The 27651-nt window shown below is 42.0% G+C and overlaps 1 protein-coding gene across 1 annotated transcript in view; it reads left to right on the forward strand.

Moving 5' to 3' along the window:
• The window catches only part of WDR25 (WD repeat domain 25), a 141409-nt gene extending 119729 nt beyond the window's left edge, over positions 1 to 21680 (forward strand). Inside the window, exons 4-6 of the mRNA XM_019552519.1 lie at positions 15770 to 15940; positions 18950 to 19090; positions 19479 to 21680. Of these exons, the coding sequence (XP_019408064.1) occupies positions 15770 to 15940; positions 18950 to 19090; positions 19479 to 19700 (534 nt within the window). The 3' untranslated portion in view covers positions 19701 to 21680. The remainder of the gene's footprint in view (positions 1 to 15769; positions 15941 to 18949; positions 19091 to 19478) is intronic.
• Positions 21681 to 27651: the final 5971 nt, after the last annotated feature.

Consider the following 27651-nt stretch of genomic DNA (forward strand, 5'->3'; position numbering starts at 1 on the left):
CAGCTGACTTCCTGCCCCTTGGGCAGGGGGCTGGACTCGATCTCCCGAGGTCCCTTCCAGCCCTAATGTCTATGAAATCTATGAAATCCTGGAGCTTGTCTACATTGGGAGCTGTTCAGGAACAATGTGCTCATTCCTCTTCTGGAACAAGGAAGGAGGCTTTGTTCCTGTTTGGGTTAACTGTGTCATCATCAGCATGCACACATGGAGTTATTCAGGACTACTGGTTCCTAAGCATCTCCTGGTTGAGAGAGGTCTGTAGGCAATAATACAGTTGTACGTGTGTCCCACAAGTGTAGAATGGGATTTTGTCTGATGGACATTGAATGGGTATGATTTTTTTGTAAAATACAGAACAAGGGCAGTAAAATACTCTCCATCAGATTTTTTTTTTTCCTTTTCAAAGAAAATCCTTAGGATCCTCTTGCCTTTTGAAGTGATTTGAAACTCCCTTTCTTTGAAGTAACTAAGTGTCTTGTTTTTGCAGCCTGTGTGACCTACAAACATTTAGCCATGAATACAAGATTAAGCTTAACTGTCTTCAGTATCAATATCTGCATTTTTAAAGTGCTTAACATGCCTTTGTAGTCTGGATTTGTAATACCAAAACAGAAAGGAATAAAAAAATTCAGCAGTTCAAAGTGCCCAATCAAGAGAAAAAGTCAAAATAAAATACTTTCAATAACTTATAGAGCAGTGATTCTCAACCAGGGTGTTAGGGCCCCCAGGGGTGCCAGCAGATCCTTTCAAGGGTGCTGCAAGGTATGAGGAGGTAAGATATGAGGCCATTTGACCTGGAGGGAGGTGGGCAGTGGAGTCCCCCAGGGCTCGGTTCTTGGGCCCGCACTGTTCAATTTCTTGATCAGCAACTTGGACAAGGGAGTGAAAAGCACCTTGTTCAAATTTGCTGATGACACCAAGATTTGGGGCGAGGTGGGCACTAGAAGGGAGGGACAGGATACAACTGGACCTGGACAGGTTACAGGGGCGGGCAAATGAAAATAGGATGGGATTCAATACTGACAAGGGCAGGGTACTGCACTTAGGCAGGAAGAACCAGCAGCATGCCTATAGGCTGGGAAACTCCCTTCTTGAAAGCACAGTGGCAGAAAAAGATCTTGGAGTCGTCATCAATTCTAAAATGAACATGGGCCGCCAATGTGAGGATGCAGTCAGCAAGGCTAACCGCACCTTGTCATGAGTCCACAGATGCATCACAAGCGGGTCCAAGGAGGTGATCCTCCCCCTCTGTGCAGCACTGGTCAGGCCGCAGCTGGAGTACTGCGTCCAGTTCTGGGTGCCACACTTCAGGAGGGATGAGGCCAGCATGGAGAGTGTCCAGAGGAGGGCTACTCGCATGATCAGGGGGCAGCAAGGCAGGCCCTATGAGGAGAGGCTAAGGGACCTGAACCTGTTCAGTCTTCACAAGAGAAGGCTGAGAGGGGATCTAGTGGCTGTCTATAAACTTACCAAGAGGGATCAGAGGGGAATGGGTAAGACTCTGTTCCCCCGAGCACCTCCCAGAGTAACAAGGAACAACAGCCACAAGTTGACTGAGAGTAGGTTCAGGCTAGACATCAGGAGGCACTACTTCATAGTCAGAAAACTAGTATCTGGAACCAACTTCCAAGGGAAGTGGTGCTGGCTCCTACCTTAGGGGTCTTTAAAAGGAGGCTTGATTACTACCTAGCTGGGGTCATTTGAGCTTAAACTTAGTAGGGGTCATAAGAGCCCTGTATTCATTCCTGCCCAGGGCAGTTGAACTAGATGATCTGCTCAGGTCCCCTCTGACCCTACTTCTATAGTCTATGAAGCAGATAAATTAAGCAGATAAGCACAGGCAGGTAAGCACTATAACAGGTAAATTAGTTTTTTAAATCAGGTGTTATTCAGTTTGCAAAAGTTAGGGAGAAGTGATTTGACTCTAGTGAGGGGTCCCTAAGTCCAAAAAGGTTGAGGACCTGGGCTTTTGGCATAGTTCTCTAGCCGAAAGAAACTTGCTTTTTGGGAAATGAAGACCCACTGTTTTGGCCTTTCTGCCCAGTGAGATTACCATTGAAATTTTCTAGATTGAGAAAAGAAACATAATTGGTTTTGTCATTTGTTCATTTGCTCTTTATAAATTGCTCCATTTGAATCTTAGGTGTTCATGAGAGGTTGATAAAGCAGATAGTATTTAGCAGCCACAACTGAACACAGGAAAATCTGATATATAGCATGTGATTGAATTGAAACATTTCAAATTATGAGAGTATATTATTTTAATTGTTCTAAATTATGATTTCATTTGTACTATAATTGAAGCCAAATGACTTATTTTACTGGAGAAAACTCTTCTATCCTGTTATGATTTGTATTATTATAGTAGTTCAGAGCATGCCAACACCTTGGCAGCCACGTTTCCAGGATAAGCTTTAACTGTGCAATCCCTGCTCAGTTGTTCCCCCAAGCATACTACAAACCATGAAATATTCTGTTGAAATCATTCGGGGGCATTCCTCTGTGGCTGCTCTTGAGACAGAAGAACAGCCATTTACTGGGCCAAACCATAGATACTTCTTGCCCAGTATCCTGTGTTGCATGGTGGCAGACAGTGGATGCTGAAAGGGAGAGTGAACTGGACATGACCGGGGTTTGTTTCTGGTGTTCCTCTCATTTGCAGCCTCCAGCATGGGTAAAGGAGCAGGTGGGTGGTTGTGCTCAGGAATGGCCTGGCCAGGATGTGATCACTGTGGTATAAACATATCTTTAGAAGACCCAACTGAGATTAGGGCCCCATTTGGGCTGGGCACTTTCTACACTCACTTTGAGAGACAGGAGACAGCCCTTGCCCCAAAAAGCCTATATTCTAAACCGTTTGGATTACAGTACATGAAGAACTGAGGCATAGATTGATTAACGATTTGTCCTAGGTCACACACACACTCTGTGGTAGTGCTAGGTTTGGATCTCACATTTCCCTCATCTCAGGGTAATGACTTAACCTGAAAATCATGCATCTTTCTTGTCACTTGCATAAAACCAGAGGAATTTGACTTTATAGAGTGCATGTAAATTGGGAAGTTGCCAACTTAGAGCCAGGGAGTGGGTTATGCAGAGAACTTTAGGTATGGGCTTTCTTAAAAATGAAATGAAATTGTACTACATGCATTGCATCTATGTTATGCAGGGAAATGCTGTAGACTATCAGCAGAAAAATAAGACACTTAAATTCAGTTTTGTTTTCTGCTTTTCAGGTCACTAAGACCATTAGAATCTATTTGAAACTACTTTCATTGCTTAAATTACCTTTCTTGAAGGTAGCCTGCAGCCCTGAACTCCTGCCGTTGAAAATAGTTTCATTATTATGCTGGATTTTGTTGACACCAGGAACCATTGTTTCTGCCTTTGAAAGTGGTTCTTTTGTGTCCAGAGAGTGTTTAGATTGAACAAGTGGACTGTAGGTTTTCAAAGGCTTATGTATAATAAACCTGCAAATGGAAAAGGAGAAAAAGCCTTCATTAACAAACTAAAGCTAGCAAAGTAAGAAGACTGAAGCTTTGCCTAAGCTGGGATCCTCAGGCATGTCATGAATTAATGATCTACGTTAGAACAAAGCAAGTTTAATTAGCAGTACTTATCTTAGCAGGGATATTGCAATTAGTTACTCTTGCAAAACATCTTTATAGTGGAATTTAAATATATGTATTCTGAGTTCCCAATTACCAAGCAAAATGTTACTTCATTGTTCTCTTCATTTGTCCTTATTGCCCATACTGGTGATTGAACAATGCTTCTTTCTGAGGCAGGCACCCAAAGGCTATGATGGTGGAGAAAAAGATAGCTCTGGCAAAAAAGATTTGTACTTCACAGATTCACTGTGAAGGACTAAGTGAAATGGGAAACAAATTGAGTTTCACATTAAATAACATTCAGAGATGCATTTACTTGTAGATATCACCACAGGAAAGTGAAAACCACTATTTCTTATGGGATGTGAATTACATTTTGTCCAGATTTACAAATATATCCTTTTTAATGATGTCTCCATTGCTTATTCTGCCTCACCTCCCTATCTGTATTGGTTCCAAATTCCATGGAAAGAAAAATCCTATGAGTTACCTTAGGAGTATGCTGTACATAAGTATGTGCATGTAGAAAATGTGGAGGAACCTTGTGTTGCTGAGGACACCAGAGATGTGCTTGATTTTGTCTATTTTATCTTTGTAAAAAATCACTGCATTGGATTGCTGTTTGGGGCTTTCATTTTTTACCTTTGTTGCTTCTCATTATTCTCTTGTCTGTTCCCACACCTAATTATCCTTTATCACTCCTTTTCAGTTGCTCTCTTTCCCTGTCTCTCTTTCTCTGCACTTCTGTGCTTCTTCTCTGATCTTACCAACTATCTTGACTAGAATTTGACCCTTTTCTAAAGATTCCTGTTGCTAGGTAACCATCTCCTCCATTTCTAGAGCGCCCCCTTTGCAATACCAGACTCCTGATTTTTCTTTTTCATGGTTTTTTTCTTTTTTAAATAATCCCAATTTGGTTCAAGTCACATAGCTGTTAGGATGCCTTGCACTTTCCCACTATTCTTTCCAAAACTAGCTCCGGTAAACAGAGCTTCCACATTTTTTCAGTTATTTTTTCCATTTTAGTCTTAGCAAATATTTAAATTTTCTCCTGTAATAACAAACATTGGTAACAACGTGCTGAGTTATCTATGCATAGTGATTTCTTCTTCACAGAAATATAAACCAGGGACTATTAATATGCAAATATCACTTGTGGCTTTACAAAGTCTAATTACTTTTTATATTATGCAGATTCCTAGCAATTTGAGAACTGAAGAGAACTGTAACACATTTCTATTGTCGCCGTTTGAAAAGATGGCTGTAAAGGATGTAAATTTTTGAGTTTTCAGGCTTTATATCTTGCCAACCTCATTACAGTGCCCAGGGACACTGTTTGCGTGACCAAGGGTCTACATCAAAGTTAAGCATTATGATTTCAAACTGATGAGACGGGTAGAGCATTTAAAGAACAATTGGAGCAACTGTTACCATATGTCCACATAGTGAGATGAAAAGTATCAGGCTGTCTCTTAGTTTCTCAGCTGGTAGCAGAGTTTTATTCTTTGCTTGATTTCTACTAGTTTGCTTAGAATTTGGTCAGCAATGTCTTAGCTGGGGACCTGATGGATATGAATCACATTATTTGCAAATGTTTTAAGAAAAATCCTGGTTTTCAGATGTCCAGTATCATAGAAAATGCACCATGGCATGACTCACATAATGAAAGCTCTAATCACTGAGCTATTGCAGTCGTTCTAAATTTTCAAGTGGGACATCATTCTGTGAATAGCCAGGGCAGTCATTTCACTGTCTGTTACAAAAAATTAAGTTGTTAAAATGATAAGGATCAAGATAGTTCAGTCATTTAAATCTAACTATATTCTTAAATCTAAGGTTCATTGGGATTAGATCAGAATGAAATAAAATGCTTCCTTTGTTCTGAGGACAGCTCCATCGTTGATTTTGAATTTCCTAGCTGTTAGGGATTGGGGGTTACTCTAAAGTTGTTGTTTTTTAAAACAATAAATATGGCTTCTAGCTCTGCATTTCCTCAGATGACAAGTGCCTCCTTTTGTCCAACTGCTTCTAGCACCAAGAAGGATTTTCTACTGTTTCAGTTTTTAAATGATACACATACATACAAAAGTGTGATTCATTTACATTTAAGCCAGTCAATCAGTGCAGAGCCAAGTAAGTCAAAAAAGAAAAAAATGGCCAAAGATACCAGGGCAAATCACTGTAACAACAATTTTTTAAAGTTTCTAGTAGACAACAATAAAAGACCCACCTGCAGCAGGGGTGTCAAAGATATGACTGTGGGCTCATGGGCAGGAGCTAGATATTGGGGGTGGGGCGAGTAGAGATGGGACCTGCCATCAAATTATGGTGTTTGGAGCCCTACTGGGGATGTGTGTCAGCAACAGAGGGATAAAAAATGGTACATGTAATCCCCATGGCTCAGGAACCTACAGGCTAAGTACAGAAAGTCAAAGAGCCTGAGGCTGAATCAGTTGAGTCTTTGCAAGTTAATCTAACCTGCAGAGATTAAATCAAGAAACAACTGGACAGAAATTTACTTTTTATTGAGGAAATGCAGCCACATGCATGCAGTGGCCCAGGGCAGAAGCCAGGGGCACCAAAGCATGGTTCTCTGGCATGTTGCATTCGCTTCCTATTCCTGCTGCCCCCAAGGTCTCTTGGATTTGCAGTCCGGAATCGCAGCAGGACTCTACAGGGTTGCTCAGCACTTCCTCTTTCTGCTTCCAGGTGCCTTAGGGATTTGTAGTCCACAGCCGCAGCCAGCAATAAGTTTAGCAGGGCAGGGCAGCTCTGTACGGGGGTTTGTAGGGGGAGGGAAAGTAGTCCTTGCCTCCCCTCTCCTAACCCATCTCTGCTGGAGCAGACAGTACAGCCCAGCCCAGCCCAGGGCTGGAAAGCGTGCAGGGGGACTGAAATTTAACTTGAACCAGGAAGGGCTCTGGGAAAGAAGTTTTCATAAACTGGTTTGAGCCAAATCAGTTAAGTCTCATACTACATTAAACCAGGTTTATCTTAAACTAGTTTCATCCATTTTAACACTGGTTTATGTGCCCTGAACTTCTGTTCCATTACAGGTTTAAACCAGTTTCTGACTTAAACCAGTTTATGTGGAACGTCTGTCCCGAGCCACAGTTGTTAACTCTGCCACCAGTCGCCACGCTGCTGGAAGTAGGTCCAGATTCAGCCAGCAAACAGCTCCAGAGTCCAGATCCAGTCCCAGGAGTCCCGGGGAGTTTAACACCTTTGGCCTACAGTAAACTGCATGCTGTTCAGTTTAGCTTTAGAAAGAAGTTAACCAGGCCATGCCTGTATGCAGATCTTGAGTTCCATAGAGTTCCAACTGTTTCATGCACTATGGACCAGTACACATGCCACTTGCTTTTGTTTTTCATACCAGTGCATTATAATGGAGTTTTCTGTATGTTTCTGACTTTACAAACCTTCCCTGCATGTTTCTGCAGCTTAAGACAAGTTTTTAGATACCTTCACTGTGCTTTTTATCTCAGCTGGAGCAGCTCTAATGAGTTTGCCTTAACTTCCCTATAGGCAAACTGTCCTACTGTCTGGTAGTCATTACTGTCAGAAAATGTTTCCAGATAACCAAACTAAGCCAACAAATTCTAAAATTTGCAGTTAATAGCTAGCTGTCAGGGTTCTTCTGTATACATTTCACCATCCTAGAGAGAAAAAAACAAACTTACTATACATGCAAAATCAATTCCTTTTCCCAGATATGCATACCATGGCTCTTATACCATGTATAGATCTTTCCCTGCAATATTTTAATTCAAGCAAAACTTTACATATCTGTTCTATTGCTGCAACCTAGGTTATGAAAGATTCAGATATTTTCTTTATTGCCTTAAAGCAAGTTGCACACTGCTGTGCTTTTGGTTGAGGACCCTTGGGTGAAAGTCACTCAGAGGCAATCAGATTATTTGCTTAGAATTTGCCACACACCTTAAGGGCAGGAGCATTGAACAGTAGCATGAGACTAGTAAGAGTTAAAGGCTTAAGCATATATTCTCCGTGACTCCCCTGCCACCCTTCTCTGAGGGCTAGACACAAAATTACCAGAAGTAATACAAATAATAGACCTTTTTCTTTATTCATGAACAGAATAATTAGGGAGTCTAGCAGCATGTCCAAGGAGGCAATCATTTCATATTGGGATTTAAAAAAAAATAACATTTGCTGTTGCTTATAGCAGAAAATAGTGCTCTGGTTTTAAAATTGTGTTAAACAGCCATTAAACAAAATAGATAAGAGTCTTCAGAGCAGGAGCCAGAATCCTGATCTCTCCTCATTACAGGTAAGGCCACAGAGTTGTCAAGGTGTAGAGGGAACCACCAGAATAATATGTAGTCAGGTGGTTAGGGCCTTCTCCAACTAAAACAGGACTGTAACAGCAACTAGAGGATCTACAAGGAAAAAAAGATCACAGTAAGAGCAGAGATCTTGCTGTAGTCAAATAATGGAGGAATAAAATGAGAATGGTCAGATGCTTAGGTGTGTTGCACCTTGCAAAGAAATTTAAAACTAAGAGCACCAGCTCTTAATTGATATAAATAAAAAGAGAAGTAGAAAGTACAAAGTGCTATATACATTGAAGATGAAGTAGATAATCATAGGATCATACAAAAGTAGGGCTGGAAGGGACCTCACAAGGTCATCTAATCCAGCCCACTGCTCAAGGCAGGATCATCCCTGCCTAAACCTTCCCAGCCAAGTGTCTGTCTAACCTGCTTTTAAAAGTTTCCAAGGATGGAAATTTCACAGCTTCTGTAGGTAGCCTGTTCAACTGCTTGTGCACCCTCATAGTGAGAAAATTCTTCCTAATCGCAAACTTAGATTTCTTCTCATGTAGTTTGAAGCTGTTGCTCCTAGTCCTGTCCCCTGCAATCACAGAGGAAATCCCATCTCCATCTTCTCTGTAACTGCCCTTCAGTTGTTTGAAGACTGTTATTAAAATTCCCCCTCAGTCTTCTTCTTTGCATGCTAAATCACTCTAGTTCTTTTAGCTTGTCCTCATAAGTTTAGTATGCCAGGCCCCTGATAGTTTTTGTTGCTTTACACTGGACTCTTGAAACTGTCCCTGTTCTTCTTGATGTGTGGGGCCCCAGACTGAATTCAGTCTTCTAGGTGAGGCCTCACTAGTGTTGAGTAGGGTGGAAGAATCAGTTCCATCGATTTGTAGGTAACACTCGTGTGAAAACAACCTAGTATGCTGTTGGCTTTTTTTGCAACCAGGGCGTTCTGTAGGCTCATAGTCATCTTATATTCCATTGTAACCCCCAAATCCTTCTCTGCAGTACTGCAGCCTAGCCAGTCTTTTCCTAATCTGTATTTGTACATGCAATTAATCTGTCCCAAGTGCAGGACTTTGCACTTGTCCTTGTTGAATCTCATCTGATTGGTTGAAACCATTTCTCCAGTCTCTCCTGGTCATTCTGGATTCTAGCCCTGTCCTCTGAGGTGTTCACAATGCCACTCGACCTTAAGCCATCTGCAAATTTGCTAACCATGCACTTGGTCCCACCATCCAAAGCATTAATGAATGTTTTAAACAATAGTGGAACCAGGACAGACCCTGGGGAACCTGAATTGGTACCTCCTTCCTACTAGATATTGAGCCAGTGAGGACTAGTCACTGAGTGTGATTATCCAACCAGTTATGTATCTGCCTTGTAGTACTTTAATCTAGTCTGTATTTCCTTAGCTTGTTAATGAGACTGTCATGGGAGAGCGTCAAAAGCCTTGTGAAAGTCAAGGTATGCCACATCTGCTGCTGTCCCGTTATCCACAGAGCCAGTCACTTTATCATAGAGGAAATCAGATTGATCAGGCATGACTTGTTTTTAATGAATCCATGCTGACTGTTCCTGATCACCTTGTTCTCCTTTAGGTGCTTTACAGTTGATTTTTTTGAAGACCTGTTCCATGATCTTTGCAGGTGCAGAAGTCAGGCTGATTGGTCTGTAATTCCCCAGATCCTTCATATTAAAGATAGACACTATATTTTACCCTTTTCCAGTCAACTGGGACCTCAGCCAATTTCTACAAATTCTCCAAAGAAATTACCACAGCCAGTTCCTTCAGTACCCTTGGGTGCATCCCATCTGGCCCTGCCAACTTAAAAATCTAGGTACTGAATGGATACAGACATTCTGAATGAATACTTTGCACCAGTCTTCAATAAGACTAAAGATATGCAAGGAGGAAATAGGAAGTACCAAATGGGAATGGAAATTGCTGCATCTGAGGGTTAAGCAAAATTTAAGTTGCCGTTGCAAAATAAGGGGGCCTGAATAGTCTCTATTTCAGAATTGAAAGAATTGGTACATGAAACAACAGTTCCTTTAATTTGAATCTTCAATGAATCACCCAACTTGTGAGTACTATCCTATAACTGAAGAACATATAAATGTAGAATCTTTAGTCAAAATAGGGAAGAAAAGTGACACAGACATTTGTGTAACTATTAGCTTGACTTCAGTGTTACACGAGGTCTTAGAATAACTATTGAAGGCAAGATAATTAAGAATATGGTGGTAAACAGAAAATAGGACGAAATACAGCATTCTTTTTTTCCAAAGAAGATTGTCAGACCAATGAAATATTATTCGATGATGAGATAACTGACTTTTTAGATAAGGGCAGTGCATTTGACCCAATTTATCTAGATTTGAGCAAAGCTTTTGACACCAAGTCAAACTGGAAAAGTAAAGATCATTACTATAATTGTGAGATGTAGACTGGTTAAAAGGGAGAAAGAACAGGTTATACTGAAAGGAGAGTTATCAGACTGGGGAGATGTAATCACTAGTGTTCCTCAGGGCTGGGTTTTGGTATACACCATGTTGAGTATTTTCCCTAATGAGATTTGCAGGTGAACCACGCTGGGAGACATTCTTTTGAAGGATGCACCAGATTATTTTACAAAAAGAACTATATAAGAATTTGGGAAGTGCAGTACTAGAAATGATGCAAAGTTTTTAGTCATTTGATGTGCAAACTTATTCACTTAAGAAGTAATAGGAAGAACTTTCACTATAAAATAGGGATTTCTAGGCAGGAAGTAACCAAGGAAGAGTCGGACATTCACCTGCCATTTGATGGTAAGATGACCAAGAGCCACTAGTGTGATACAGCTATGGAAAAGGCTAATGCGCTTCTATGATGTATTAGGTGGGGTATATTCAATAGAAACAAGGGACTACCTGCATCATTGTACAAGACAGTTGTAGGGCATCACTTAGAACCTTGTATACGGCTCTGATCATCAGTGTTTAAAAAAAGATGAATTTAAACTGGAAAAGGAACAAAAAAAAAGAGTTACGGGGGTAGATAAATGAGCCTGTCTAATAGGGTGAGATTAAGATGAGATGGCTTGTTTAGCTTGAAGGCCAGTTATTACTTTGTATAAGTACATTTACCAGTGAATACTAGTGAGCAAGAAGAGCTATTTAAAGAACAGTATCATATTTTCTCACATGCAACACACTTCTGAATATAATACACACTTTGGTTTTGAAAGGCAGAATAGAGAGGGAAAAGATTTTTCCAGAGTTATAGCTGCATGGAGTAGGAATGGAGTCTAATTTTCAGCTGAATCACCCGGTTTTTTAGATTTAACCAAACCTCAAACTTCTGCTCCTGAAGACTGGTCTTCATTGGTGGATCTGTTATTTTGAAAAGAACAGAAAAGTCTCTAAGACTGTAAAATAGGAGGATGGAGATCAGGAGCAGCTAGCAGACAGCAAAATTGCCCAAAGACAGCATAGATTGATTAGTGATCCATCAAGACTATGAAAAAGGCAAAACCTCTGGAGTGAAGCATAATGAGCCATTAAGTCAATTGATTCCCTCAGCTGCCTGAATACTAATGCAACAGCTGCTGGATTATGGAGTGGAAATCAAAGCCAGGTGCTTCTATCACAGAAAGTAAGCCTTCTTGCTTAATTAGGGGGACCATATGTTCTGGTTTAGCTGAGGACAGTCCTGGATTATGGAGGTGGTCCTGGCTGGCTGGCAAGAATTAAAATCAGTGTCCTGGAAACACAGGGATTTAAAGCGGAGTCTGGTGGGGAAGCAGAGCAGTATGGTGTGCCAGGCAGGAGGGCAGACAGGTAGTCCACCCACCCGCCTGCTCGATGCACCATGTTGCTTCACCCCCGCTCTACCTACCTCTACCCACTGTGGTGCTGTTGACTTGGGACTGTGGGGGACAGGAGGCAGTGTCCCAGATTTCCTTATGGTCAGCCTATGCTTAATACATGCACACCAGTCTTAGAGGGATGATTTTGGAGGAAAAGATGCAGGTTGTATGTGAGAAAATATGGTGTCAGTACAAGATCAAATGGCTGCAATCATGAACAAAGGTAAATGGGAAATGACACGTTTTTATAACTATTATAGGAATAGAGTTTTGGACTGATCTTCTGCAGACAGCATGAGGGAACAAAAGACCTGAATTGCTTCAGAAATATGACAAGATTTATGGAAGGGATAGTATGTTCTTGGATGTATTAGTTAGATGGATGTATTAGAATTAGTTCATGTAGTGTGTGGATTCAAGTATTTGCGCTCCCCCTGTTAAAGTTGAAAGAATTCATGGGTAGGAGATGCCTTGTAAAACCGTGGTTCAGGGGTGTGCTATTGGTTGTCTGTATTGACTAGGAGGGATTTTTTTCCCTTGTGAATGATTTATAGACAATTGTGGCGCATCCACTCTTGCAGGCACGTGCAGTTGCAGTAGCTCAAATAGCAGTGGCACAAATTTGTGCCAGAGATTTTGTGCCTCAGCACACGTGCCTGAACATGCACTTTAGTGTGGGACAAACTGACTATGCTCAGCTTCTCCCCAGTCTTCAGCCAGGGGGAGCTAGAGACTGGGGCCAGCACTGGTGCTGGCCCCCGCAGTATAAAAATCTGCCCTGGTGAGCAGCTCAGGGCTATTTGTGCTCAGGAACTTCTGAGGCCAAGCCCCTTGGTATTTGGGGACACTAGCCTCTTGCATCAGCTGGACTGCTGAAGCAGCCCTAACTTAGAGTGCCCCCTGCACCCTCTACCCACTGCAGCAGCCTGGCAGTGGGGGCTGTTGCCTGGCTGTGACCTGCTGCTACCTGTGACAGCATCCATGCCCTTGGACCTGTGGCTCCATGGCTGTACACCTGGCAGACCCAGACGGGTTCTGCATAGCTTCCTGGGCTCTGGTGTGGGCACTGCAGCAGAGCCTCCTGCATTTCTGGGCCAGCTGCCAGTGGGCTGTGTCTGCACAGTTGGCCTTTGTGCAGACCTACTGTAATGTCTTCTGGTACCCCCACCCTGCCATCTGGGCAGCTGTTGCCTAGTTGTGCTTGTTGTGGTGGCCCACTTTGAAGTGTCAGAGTGTATCCTCCTGGCCCTAAATGTCCAGGTCAGCCACCTCATCTGCTCTCCAGCTGGTTTCCCAGTGCTGGCCCTTGGCAGGCTCCTCTGTCTGGGTCTCACGAGCACTCCTCACAAGCAGAGATCCTGGTGTTCTCTGTTCAAAAGTTGCAAATTCTTTAATAAAACCCCCAAATTCTCTCATTTAAATACCCCAGATCTGTGATTCAAATGAAATGCCACTATATATAGAGAGATCAGTTGGGTAATGTTTTGTTTATATATTTACAATTTTAAAGCAATTTGGAAGCCTACCAGTGCCTGTATCATCATAACAAATGGATTTGAAATATCTATACACCTTGGCTTTTGCTTTTGGTTTTTTATCATAGAAAAATCAGAGCTGCCCCTGCCCTTGCGCCTCACTCTCAACCCACAGCCCCATCAGTGCCCCTCACGCCTGACCCACAGCCCCTTCCTGCCCCCACTAGCTCACTCCCAGCAGCAGCTCTGTCCCAGCACCAGGACATGAGTCCAGCTGCAGCTGTCCCACCCACTGCTTTGTGACTCTGAGCAGTTGCAGCCCTTGCTGTTCTGTTCCCTGTGTCTGTGCCCAGGCCCCAGAGATCCCCATGCTATTCCTGGGAAGCCCTTGACTGGGGCTCAGGGACTGGGCTGGCCAAGCCCCTTTCCTTTCAGGCAGGCCTCTTCCTGTACAGGCTGCTCTGCAGGGGCAGGGAAGCTATAAGCCTGGCTCTGGAGGCCTTTCCTGCCCAGAGCACTCCCCCACCCCTGATCCCCATCTCTTTCTCACACACACACTCCTGCTGCCACCTCCACCCCTCTCCCCAGCCTGTCACACCCTCCAAGTGGTTCCTGGGACCAGAAACGCCCCCCAGACTCGGGCCATATGTCCGAGCACTGGTGTGGGCATGGTGCATGGCTGCAGTGCACCTACCAGCAGGCCCTGTCCCATCCCATTTGGCTTGCTGGCTGTGCAGAGTGTGAGATTTGTTGCTGGGGTTGGGACTTACACATGGGTTTGTGGGTGGGTATATGAGTAGGCGTTTTGTGGGGGTGGTTTGGAGATGTGGGGTTTGTGGGTGTGGGGGGATTTTGTGGGTTGGGAAAGACTGTGTGGGGATGGGAGGAACTGCTCGGAAGGGGTGGGACCTCTGCCCACCCCCCCTGCAGCAGCGGCCATCAGGCACTCGGGGCACGTTGCTGGCAGAGCCCTCCCGGCTGTCTGAGACCCAGTGCCACCTGTGCCACATGGTGAGGGCCTGGCCTGGCCTGGGGATGTGCGCCTTCGGGCAGGCCCGGGCTGCTCTTGCTGTCACGCAGGGGCCATGTATCAGGCTGGGCAGGTCCTGCCTCCAAGTGCCACGCATGCTGTTGGGCCAGCCGACTCCACAGAGGTGTGACATGGCCTGGCCCAAACGTGTGGTCTTTGTGTCTGATGATGGGACCCCGGGTGACAGTAAGAGTAGCCTGGTCCTGACTGAAGGTGGACTCCAGCCAGGAGTGTGTCCTGCAACACTTCAGCATGTTTTTTTTATACTGAGATTTCCCAGTATCAAACTTAGAGTCTGTGCTGCAAATATGCAGCCATGGAACATTTTTTTTGTTCTCAGAGTGCCTCTTTTGCCATCTCAAACTGCTTTGAGATGCCGCAACAGGCACATGTGCCCTTGGTGTTTTTGGTTGCTCCCTTCTTACGTTTTTCAGAAGCATTGGACATGTGTCACAGCTTGTGGTGGGAGTTTTGATAGGAATATACTTGTTCCTCTATCAGTAGTTAATAGCCTCTCGGCTACCTAACTTGAGGGGCTTCCTGTTCTGTTGAGGGTTATACTGATTGAAGGAGATGTCCCTCAATATCATTGTCACTGTGGAAGATTTACTTTCCTCTATAGCACCTTTTCTTTCTAAAATCATCTCAATATAAATATTAAAGGTTAGTAATGAATAACTTCTCTCCCATTGCAGTGATAAAGCATTGGCTGGGACTGTCTGTCCTGCTTTTTATTTGCAACATGTTTTTGTAGGGTAATTTTTGTCCTGCTGTCTGTAGTTTATGAGAGGGGTCAGAGAAGATAAATTTTAGGAATCTTTGGATGAATAATGTCTTGGAACATGCAGACGCTGGACTTGATGGCATGAGAGACCCCTCCCAGTCCTATATTCCAAAGACATGGAAGAGGTGGATTTGAATTCCTGGAGGCCAAGGAGAGAATTGAACTTTGATGTTTGTTTCCTGACACTATGGTCAACTCATTGAATTCTTGTAGAAATGGGAACAGCATGACACTTCCTCATCTTCTCCTGGCCTTACTGATCCCTGGCTCCCAACGTAAGGCTCTGGATTCCATTTTAGGGTTCAGACACATAAAAATTAGGCATTGTAGCACTCAGCATCATGGCATCTAAGTTCTTTGGATCTAGCCCTGATTTGTTAAGACATTTTACGACAGAGGTGTATACAGTAGAGTATAGTGAAGTAGTGCTTTTAGTAAAAGATATATTTCATTTTCCTGTACACTTGTTGTTAAAGAAATTTTGTTGTACATTATAACAATTCTTCCTAGATAAGCCAGCTGTGTAGTACTTACATATTTAAGAATATGGGTGTGCTAACCTGTTCTCATTCGTTTCTATTGAAAAATGTATTTTATTGGTGCTTTAATGAAAGCCATGAATTTCTATTATGACAATACACTTGTTCCTACTGTTAATAGGTAATTATAGTCTATTCCTTGTTGGGAAAAGTAATATGTTACTATGTAATGAATTTTACTGTCTCATAGGTGATAAAAGTCTACAAAGCTGCAGTACAGCAGACTTTGGATGTCCTCTTTCTTCCTGAAGGAAAAGAATTTCTTACAAGCACAGATGCAGTAAGCCGGGACTCAGCTGATCGTACTATTATTGCATGGGACTTCCACAGTGCTGCAAAAATCTCCAATCAGATTTTTCATGTAGGGATTATCTCTTATTCTTACTAGAATGCTGATTTAGTATATTATACTGTTGTCAAAGTAAAAATCTCTTGATTTTCCTTAAACTGCTGTAAGTTATTGATCAATTTTGTTTCAAGTAGACATGAGTGTAGCTTATGTAGGATCACAGTACTTCAGCATGTTTTTAACTAAACTTTACAATATCACTGTGATGTTGAAAATGCTACTTACAATATGGCAAAAGCTGTATTTTCATATTGTTAAACCTTATTCCCTGTAAGTATGAAATTCCCTAGAGTATTGTTAGCCACCCTCCTTGGAAAATGTTTCCATTTCAGTCCCTGTTCACTAGCATTAGAGCTAAGTTAAGGCAAGTACACAGTGGGCGTGTCTACACGTGACACTATGGCGACACATCAATGCACTCTGGCGACATGGCTTCTATAGGCATCTGCATGTGACCAGCAGCTACATTGCCATATCGACATGCTCCCCTGTTATAGTGTGCCATTATGGTGAAGTAGTTGCTAAAAATAACTGTGCATCATGCATATGGCACAGTAACAACATCACCATAGAAATATGTGTAAATGCGCCCAGCTAACAATGTCAATCTGACTTGCCAATTGTACCGTGGTAGTTGCTACCGTATACCTTATTTCCTTCTTCAGTATCTTTCCTGTGATATCAAAAGTGATATACTTGGAATAATTACAGATTAAATTTATTGAAGGACTCAATCAGTGAAATAGACGAGCAATATTGTAGCATATATAGGTAAATATATAGCAATGTAGTATAACAAAAGATATTAAATGGTACTGGCAAAAATTATTTTATCAAACATAGCTATTGTATTTCTTGCGCTATGTGGCAATCCAAGTAAGGGGTTTGCTTATGTGCTGAATTGTCCAGGGAAGCTAAAAACTTGAAAGTAGTTGTACTGTAGTCTCCACAGTTGTCTAAATCCCTGATCTTCTTTTGCAAATCCTAGCCTAATATCCCATATAATTTGAAAGCTCATATGGCTAGCCTATATACATGTAACTCTTTTTTTTCATTAGAAAGAACAATTCTATACTGGAAAGGAAATAGAAGAGAAGCTCTAATGGGGCTTCTCCATCTGTAATTTCAAAAGTTTTATCTTTGTTTAGTTTAGGAGCAGCACACACTATAGGTTAATCAGCTATTCTAGAAACAGAAAAGGTTCAGTGAATAAACAGCTTTTATAAGGGTTCTCTTCAATTATCTGTTCAAACAAGAGACCTCATTTAGAATTACAGCATCATTGAACGGGTCACTTTACTCTCTAACATAACAATTAAAATGAATAATAATTTTGGTAAGCTGCCTTTAGTTTTCTAATGTTTAATTTCTAATTTCTTTGAGATGGAAATATCTCAACTTCTGTAATATGATGAAGCACTGATGTGAACACGTTCTCTCTCCATTTTCACAAATAAATACTTACTTTGTGACCTAATGAACATATTTGTTCATTGACTTACTACCATGATATAGCTGAAACCATTTAAATTCAAACATTCCCCAAAAGACCTGCAACAAACATAAGGTCACCCCACCAAAAAAACCAAACCTCACAAGACAAAAAACAAACCAAGAAGTTTAAGACAAAAGTTTTGTCAATATTAAGAATGACTGAAAACAAAGAGCTATAGTAGAAAGTGTTAGGAAGCCTTAATAATAGGCTGCTGTGCTGTCTGTAATGTTTCTGTTTTTCACTCCCCCTTCTTTCCACCTTTAAACTCTATTTTATTGTCTTTTCTGAACTTAAGACTCCCTCTGTGTGCTTTTCTCTTTTGTTTCCTTTCCCTAAATCTTTAAGCCCGTCCCTTTGTCTTTTTTTGTTGTGTCATCTTCTCATTGGAGGTGATAATTCATCATTCCTTTTTAAACTGTTTTATCTTTTTCCTCTCTAGCCTTTGAAAGAGTATAATGCCCTTTTCACCAAAAGATATAATCCCAAGCATTTTTTATTATTCACAGACTAAAATGTAGATTTAAAAATCAATTTTTGCATCACAACCATAGAAGAGCATCCCTTGGCATATTTGGGGCTAGGGGAAGAAGAATTTTGGATTTGTATCTCTGAATCGAAAATGCTGCTAATGACTTTGGGTTGAAACTAAAATCAGAGAGGTCCTTTTTTAGCCTTATTTTGGATCTGGTCAAAGCCTCATGAGAGTGGTTGATCTGAGTTTTCACCATTCAGAATTCTGAACATTAGCCTTAATTCAGTCTGAAATCTGAGCATTGGCCTAAGGCTATTGTGAATCAACAATCATGGAACCCTTCTTTTAACTATAGCTGCCATTCCTGAAACTACAACTAGTAGAAGTTTTGGTTACAAGTGATATCATTTGTGATTACTGACCTTAGTAGGTTTAGAAGGGCCAGTTATAATTAACAGACCATTTTCTTCCTAATACAAAAGGCAGCAGTTATCTTTTACTATGTAGTAAATTTTGCTCCTGTTCCTGTAGTCAGAGAAGATCCTCTTGTGTCAGAACCTCGTTTCAGAACCGACAGGATAGCTAAGGCTACCTAGGCAATATGTCCAGTGTCATGAGAACACATAGGAAAGATTTAAAGCAGCAATAGAGAACTTACTGCTTAATGGAAACATTAGCTTTCTTTGGGCAGTAGAAGCTGCTTGATTGTTTTGGGGCTCAATCTAGCTTTGCGCAGCAACTATGCTGTTCTTTTATGGTCCTTGGGAAGGTGGGACCTTTGCTTAGTACCTGGCTTATTCTACTACTTTAAATAGAAACCAAATAGAAAATTGGCTCGTGAATTTTCAAGAGAGTGTATTGAGCAAAATGGGCATTGTTTTTAAAAAAAACTTTTTTAGCTGCTATCTATCTGAAATATGTCAGTTCTCTCTCACCTAATAATTGTTCTGACATGTCAAATCTACAAAAGTTTGCCTGACTCATTTGAGCAAGTTGTGTTTGATACCAAAAAAAAAAAAAAAAGGAAATGTTAATCTTCTAAATTGTTTTTTAGGAGCGTTATACCTGTCCAAGTCTGACCTTGCATCCTAAAGAATCTACATTTGTCGCTCAAACAAATGGAAACTACATGGCATTGTTTTCTACCCAGAGGCCTTACAGAATCAACAAAAAGAAAAGATATGAAGGGCATAAGGTACTATTTTTTACTTAAGCTTATTAGTAGTCAAGCCTATAAGTAACATAATTTGTCTGTTGATACCACTGATTTATAAACAAAGATATTTACTGACCTTTATCTTCTGCTGTCTTATTTTCTCATAATTTAGTTAATTAAAAAACAGAGGCACTAGAAGTATGATGGAGATTAACATAATTTAAAAGCTTTGTGAATTGTTAATAACTTTACCAATTACTGATTGAATAACATTAATGGTTTAAAATCTACATTCTGTGTTTTGACAAACACCTGAGGAAATATATAAGTATACTGTATAAAAGGGACATGGAACTTTCTGCATTTTTAGAAATTAAACTTCTTGAGTTAGCACCTTGATTTACAGTCTTATCCTCAACTGTTACAGGTGGAAGGATTTGCAGTGGACTGTGAATTTTCTCCAGATGGGGCTCTTCTACTGACAGGAAGTTCAGAGGGCAAAGTATTTTTCTATAACTATCACACTGCTAGAATCATTCACACTTTGTCTGCACATGACCAGGCCTGTGTGAGTGCAACATTTCACCCAGTCCTTCCATCACTACTTGCCACATGCGACTGGGCTGGAGAAATTAAAGTCTGGCAATAACAGCGCTGAGTTCTTTTTCAAATGAGTCTAGCCAGTCTGTATTGGATGCATGGATGCCGGTGTTTCACCATCAGTTCATGTTGCGCACATCAATTTCTTTTTCCTGTGACTATCTGTTGTCATTTTTCATATTCCTTCTAGGATTTCTAGGCTAAGGTTTTCAAACTAGACTAGTTCAAGTAACAGTGGGTGAATCTACATGAGATGCTTCAGGCACAGCCGACTAATTCTATTGTGCATTAGCGCAGTGGGCAAGACCTGTGCTAATGCGCAGTAGATATAGCCTACTGTGTATTAATGTTCAAAGACTGTTCATTTGCACTAATGCGCAGTACTACCAATTACGGTGCATTAAGTTAGTACCTGTCATTACAGGTACTAAACTTAATGTGCTGTAATTATAGCATATTAATGAATGTATAGACATGTCCACTGTGTTCTTGAAATTTCACCTCTAAACCTCTTTTATATTAAACCTAATCTTCTTAATGTGTTCCCAGTTGGGTTAAAAACAGATTTTTTTGTGAATATTAACGTATCAAAATTTAAAATGAACTTTTCACATTAATGTTAGGGTCTGCTGCTTAGAACCTCACTTCCTTGGTGCTCTTGGCTGTATAAACATTGGGGAACCCCAGCAGGGGCAAGTCTCAGGAAAACGGAAAATACTTCAGCTTTTTATAACAGCATCTTCCAGCCCAAATGCAACAACGGGGAGGAAATTTCACCTAAAGATTACAGGAAGGGGACCAGCTCTTCTATAAATATCTGTTGATTCTTTTAATGTGCATCTCACCAGCTACAGGCTTTGGAGAAGATCCTCAGATGGTGTTAAATTGTCATAGCGCCACTGAAGGGAAGTATCATAGTTATGGGCCTATTCAAATCAAGGAAGGAGGTGGCCAATTTGGCAGGCAGATCATGGGGCAAGCCACCATTTTTGCAGGCTTATTGCAGCAGGAGCCCCCCATGCCTCTGATTTGCTAAGGGGTTCTGGTAGGCCCACACCCCACTGCCGATTGGTTAAGTGGCCTGTCTGTCATAAGACCCCACCCCTTCACTGTCAGTTGGTGGAGAGGGCTCTCCATCGTGAGGCCCTGCCCCTTGCTGATGATTGGTGGATGGGGGTGGGGCCACAAGACAGGCAGCCTTCAGCCAATCATCAGTGTGGGATAAGGACGGCAACCATCGTGGTTGCCCCCCTTACCACTTCCCCCTGGCAGGCTGTGTGGCTGGGGGGCAGCGGCCATGAGGACTGCTAGCTCCCATGAGAGAGCCAGCAATTTATTTTAAGCATTTTTTTTGCCCCCCACAGATTTTGCAGACATCACTTGATTTCACAATTTCTGTGAAATGTGCAAAATTGTAAATTGAATAGGTGCCTAGTAATAGTTTGTACTACCTGAAGATCTGCCCCAAATACTTTTACATAGTCGAGAGAGAGAGAGAGTGTGTGTGTGTGTGTGTGTGTGTGTGTGTGTGTGTGAGCACACACATTTATGAGAGGGAGAAAAAGTTCAGCTTAGTGCGTTCCAGCATCAGCTTTGAAATCTGAGATATGCCAACTTTAGAAGTGTACAGCAGTGTAGTAGCTTGAGTAAGTGGGGGTGACTGGGACATGAGACTAGGAGGTGACTTGGGAGGGGAGCATAAAAATAGCAGCTGTGAAGCTGCTGGCTGTATTGCTGTGACCACTGTTAGTAGCCTGGCTGCAGCTACTGCCTCATGTACTGCAACCACACAGAGCTGGAACTGTCCAGTTATGCCCCTGCACATATGCAGTGTCTATGCAGAAGTTTCCTTTCAGTTTTGATATTTGTTGAAAGCACATGCCTTGTGTGTTGGTGCTGATGCTGCTTTTAATGTGTAAGGAGAACTCAAGAGTATCAGTTTTGTGGTTAATTGAATATATCAGGGTGCTCAATCCCTGGCCAGATCTGGCTCCTTGTCATCTAGCCTGCAGGGTTCCCTAGGTCCATGGGGAGCACTGCAGGCCATGGCCGTGTGGTTAGATCCAGCATGCAGGGCGGTGCAGGACCCAATCCCAGTGCGTGAGGCCAGGCAGGGCAGCACATGGCCCTGGATGTGGGGGCAGGTGGAGGTGGCACGGGGTTCTGGGGCCCTGACCTCTGTACACAGGGTTCCAGGGCCCCAGTCTCCACAAGAGGGATCACACAGAGGTGTCATAGGGCCCTGGAGCTTTGATTCCAAAATGTGCGGCTTGGTGGAGGTGGCATGGGGTCCTGGGGCCTCATTCCTGACATGTGGGCCATCTAGTCCAGATCCATGCATGTAGGCCTGATCCTAGGGTGTGGAGTTTGATCCAGCCTGCAGCCTGGCCCCACGCCTTTCATTTCCCTCCCCCAGCCCCTTCTTCCTCCCTGGGACCAAAAAGTTGAGCACCACTGGACTATGTGACCTGAAATGCAATAGACTGTTTTTAACCATGTTAACTGAATGCTTCTTTTTTATTTTAAATCTTGCCTGAGGCTCTTTAAACTACATACTGCTGTAGTTTTTCATATTTTATGAATATGTCTTATATTTTGCAGTCCAGTTGTAAATCCATGTACTTTATCATGTATATATGTACATATGGAATATGCTTGCAATATACCTGAGACCTGTCTAAAAAGAAGTAAACATATAGATATATGTTCATGGTATTTACATATTTTAAATTAATTTTAAATTATCTGATGCAAAGTAAGACTTAGCATATGGTATATTTTTCATTCAAATAGTAAAGCATCTACTTAAAAAGCAAAATTAAAATAAAAGCTTGAGTGCCATGAAATAAAAGCTTGAGTACAGCAAATGAAGAAATTTTATAAATGTCTTGACCACATCCTGTTGAGCTCTAGTACAGTCAAGGTGATCTCAAATGCTTGGAGTCATTAAGCACCAAATAATTCTCATTTTACTCACTGCAGCAAGTGCTACCAAGTGATACTTTTTGCCTGAGCAAGGAAAGCATGATTTAGCTATGAGAGAATAAATGGGTAGACTTAAATATATTTTATAATAAAGTATCAGTATTTTTAGCTGTTTTGCCTTGGGTTGAGTACAGGGTTTCATGTTTCAGCTGCAAGAATTGCAGTCATCACTGTGATGTAGAGAAATATGAACACCTCTCTTCATCTATCATTTGTCTTAGGCTTTTATAATATGCCTCATCCCTTTAGGGGTTAATTGAGACAGCAATTTTGGCAGTTCAAACACAGTACCCTATATTCAAACCTTTGTTTACTTTTAAAACAAGCTTGTTTGCAATGTCAGTCTCATGACAGCAGTCTCTTCAATTGTTATACTGGAAAATGATCTCTACTTGTGCAGAGTGCCTTTAATTTTTGCAGCTCTTTGCATGAGCATTAAAAGCTATCTGATAACAGACTCATGCATTTAGAGTAGTGGTTTTCAACGTGTGGTTGTGGACCCCTCAGGCTTTCCAGTCTATGTCTGAGGGGTCTGTGAAAGATGACTATGATCAGTCAAAAGCATATGAATACCAACGCTTAGAATTCAAATGGGTCTGGAGTTCTATTCAAAATTGCCAAAGGGGTCTGCGCCTCTATTCAAAATTTTTTAGGGATGTGCAAATGAAAAAAGGTTGAAACCCACTGATTTAGAGTGAGGCTTAGGTTGAATTTAAGCACATAATTACAAAAAAAATTGTGATCCTGGAAACCCCTGCACAGCTATCACCTCGGAGGTACCTAAACACCATTTAAAATTTAAAAGTTCCCTGTGTGCTAAGAGTTGCATCACTATGCATGCCCAGAACTGCCTCACTGAGAGTGGCTCAGTTCTTAGCTTATACCAACGTTTGATCAGAAACTAGGAGTTCTCTGTCTAAATTCCCTGGGGAGTTCAGTCCACACTTAGCAGATGTCGCCAGTAGCGAGCCAATCCAAAATTCAGTGATGCTGCTTCTTTCAAAACATGATCAGAAGAGGTGCTAGTCATAACCACATTTGGCATAATACACTATTGGTTACAATACTCATCCAGGAGGTGGGGGACTTTCTAAGCCTTCTTCAACCTGAAACGTTTAAACTTACATTTGTGCCAGCCACTTTACTGTACATGAGATGTGAGAGAGGACACTCCAATCCTCTTCTATTGGAGCTGGGCCACAGAGCAGCAAAGAATTCAAAATGAATTGGTCCAGAGATGGAGCATGAGTGACCATAACTCAGTAACTTGGTAATTAGAGCACTCACCTGGAAGGTGATCCCAGGTTTCAGTTTCTGTTCCCATGACTGATTATACATTTTAGTCAACACAAACAATTGTAATCCCAGAAAATAGTAAAAGTTTTGTTTAAAAGAAATTGAAATGTTAAATATATGGAAGTACACAACTAAGATACCCAAACAGCATTTGACCCTGTCCTGGAAACATGCTAGGAAGGGAAAATATGAAAAGACCAATGCATAATTATAAGTCAGATTAATCTAATTAGAAATCAGAGACACTAAAACACTTTACTCTCAGGATGATATTGTAATTGCTTAGTGTCTCTGCAGTGAAGGGTTAAGATTGTTGGAACATCCTAACTATGTATATCTGTATGTAGTTTTAATCTGAGTTTCTTGGATTTGAATTGCTTGGTTTGGGGACAATCCAGTGTATTTGCATTACTACTTCTCTGCAAAAAGTAAGGACCCAATATCATGTGAATGTAATTTCTTTGCCTTGCAACAAGTGTGATGATTTTGGTTTGTATTTGACAGTTTAACCAAGGAAAGTATTTAAATAGAATGTGCTCATTTTGCACTGTAAATTGTCTCTTTTATATGATGACAGATCCATAAAGTGTGTATAATATTTAGAAATTCTTTTTCAAGTGTACCATTGTGTTATTCCGCTGATTTTATCTTCCTATCCAAAAATATAACAGTTCATTGCCATTGTTAATGTTCTCAGTTTAAGACAGCTTAAAATGATCCTTTTATGAGAAGGATCCAGCGTAATGATCTGGCAGATGGCTATTTGAGTAATCACAAAAAACTGGAATATGGTGCTTTAGCAAACACTTTGTGTTCTGTTTGCTTGCAGTTCATGTACTTCATAGCTTACATTTAGAAATAAACCTGGATCCAGAAGCCCCTGTATTATTAGATCATTAGAAATTGGAGCTGTCTTATTTGTTTCCTAGTGACTCCAACAAATGGGTTATAATTTGAATCAAAGGTCTTGAATTTGAATAAGCCAGGCAACATATTTCAACACTCAATTTTTCTGAATTTTTTCAGTGCCCTGTTGGTTTTTAGTACCAGGCGTTATACAGTAGCCTAGAATTGTAATGTCTGTAGGAAGTCCTTCATTTTTTCTCTCTCTCTCTGTTACAGGGGGATGGGCACCTTTAAGGAGAGATGGGCCTAGTCCCACCTGAGTCTGTGAAGGATCTATGGGATTTAGGGGTTAAACAATAGGTTGTGGAGCACTTGGTCTTTACAAAGGCTAACAAGAGTTTAGCTGAGCTGAAGAATTGTGGGAGAAGGTAGACTTGTATAACAGGCCTTAGAAAAGGCAACAGAAGCTAGGTGCTGGTCTAAAAAGTGGTTCAGCTGCTGAAGTCCCCTTGACATTGGTGAGAATGAAGCCCCGAACCAGTGTTTTGGATCTGGCTCCTAGCTAGAAATTGACAGCCTGGTGAGTGTGAACTGTACTGAGTAGTTAGGCTCCTGTGGGAGTCCCATGGTCAGAATTGTCCCAGCAGGAAGGTCTGGAAAGGGGAAAGAAAAATCTCTGGAGTCATTGTCCTTGTGGGGCAGATTTACTATTATTAGGGATCTACTTAAATTGTATTTTCACATTTTTCAGGGAGAGCAGGAAATACCCCACATTTCTAAAAGAGCAGGGGAAATGGCCTTCCTACCTGAAATTGATGCAAAATTGCCTGGGGGGGAGGGGAAAAGAAGAAAAAAATCTTACTGGAAGCAAGCAGCAGTATGCAGGGAGAAAAAGAAAGCATGAGAAACCTTTCCCTGCAGCACAGGGGCCCCAGGGAAAGTACAGGGTGTCCCAGCCCGGCTCAAGTGCGGGAGCCTGGGAGGATTTTAAGCCATAGGCTGGCTGCTCTACTTGAGATCAGGATGAATGGAAAGACAGTCCACAAAGCAAAGCACATTTCTGCCACGGATCATGCGAAGCAGTACCCTGAAGGCACTCTTCATGCAGATAGTGACAAATTATTCTGTTCAGCATGTAATGTCACATTCGATCTGACTGTAAAGACACTATTGTTCAGCATTTGGAATCAGAAGAGCACCTGAAGAGGAAAGCTTCGGCAGATGCTGAGGGACAGAGCAAGAGCTGGACCACAATGTTATCTATGTTGAAGAGGGTCACAAACAGCAGTACAGCCTGAAAAGAGGCTACCTTGCTTTAGTCAAGGCATTGACAGCTGCAAATGTTCCTCTGCAGAAACTCAACAACCCTGTCCTACAGCAATACTTTTGAATGGGGGAAGTCTTCCATGCGCCGTCAGGCTTCACCAGGAATATCTCACTGAAGTGATAGCTACACACGTCCACTCCACAAATGGTGCAGTGAGCAAATATGACACTTTCTCCATAGTGGTGGATGAAACCAGCAACGCGCAAGATAATTATGTCCTGCACATTTGAATTGTTCCTGGTAGCTGGACAGATGGCAACCTGTCTGTCCTTCAAACCCGGCCAGTCCACCTAGAAGCTGTCAGTCATTCCATGGTTGTGACCTATGGCTTAGAAGTCAACAAGATCCCAGCTTTTCTGTCTGATAATGCTGTGTACATGAGCAAGGCATTTTCTGATGTCCTCCATGGACAAATGCAGGTGACATCTGATGGAGGTCCCTGACGTGGATAGTCTGCTGACTTCTTTTAAGACAGCTTTCAAGCGCTGTCCAGCTCACAGGCTCCAGTATCGGATGTCCACTGCTGCTCAAACCAGCCAAGCTACCTACAACTGTGGGACTTGCACCAGAGCCAGTCCTGACCAGGTGGCATTCTTGGTTCAATGCTGTGCAGCACCATGCCAAGCACATGGAGCGATGCCAGCAGTTTGTGTCCGAGGAACTTGAGATCACACAACTTACACGTTGCATCCTCAAGCTCTTTGAACTCCTGAAACAGAGTGACATTGTGGATTGGGTGAGGTTTGTGGCAGAAAGCATCACCCAGACCTGGTGGTGCTGGTATGAACCTCCTCACCTGGTTTGAAAGTCAGCAGGTTTCCATTTATCAAGGATATAGAAAAGTGATGTATTTGATAAGCTGTGTGGAAGGCAAGGCTTCAAAAGATCTGTCCGCCTGCTGCTAGAAGAACAAGTAAAGACAAGAGGTGTTCCAGGCAGTGGCTGCCAAACGCCTACCAGTTGTACAGGTATGATCTGGTTCAGCCAACCGGCAGCCTTGTTTCTCAGTGCTGCGAGGATTTTTCACCCCAGCCAGGTGGGTGCTGTGAGTTTTGACTCTCTACTAAATTGATACCTGGGTGGAGTAAAGAGCAGGACTCTGAATTTGCTGCTTATGTGAACTTTGTGAAAGAAGGCCAGTAGCCCATGCCTGTTATTGTGTTTTGGGAGTCTGTCTGTGTCTGGCTCCCATATCTGTATGCCTTGGCAAAATGTTGCCTTACCATCCCAAACAACTCTGTGGATGCTAAGCATGCCATTTCTGTTTATGGACAAATGTCCATCCCTCAGAAAGGTGGGCTGTCACTGCTGGTGGGTGCAGCATGCTTGCATTTAACTACTAAAATTATGTGGGAGAGGTTCTCTTGCTATGAGGGGACAGAAATCTACCCCTGAAGCCCTTACACAGTGGGCCAGCTCTGTGCTACAGTGGGCCAATGTCAGGAAATTCACTCATTCATTTAATCTGTTTATGTATGTGTAAGGCAATTGAAGTTAAGTACTGTTGGTTCTCTTGTGTTCCTGTTTATTGTTAGGCAAAAAAAGT

This window comes from Crocodylus porosus, unplaced genomic scaffold (assembly GCF_001723895.1).
Source record: "Crocodylus porosus isolate Cpor-Errol unplaced genomic scaffold, CroPor_comp1, whole genome shotgun sequence".
Classification (NCBI taxonomy): domain Eukaryota; kingdom Metazoa; phylum Chordata; order Crocodylia; family Crocodylidae; genus Crocodylus; species Crocodylus porosus.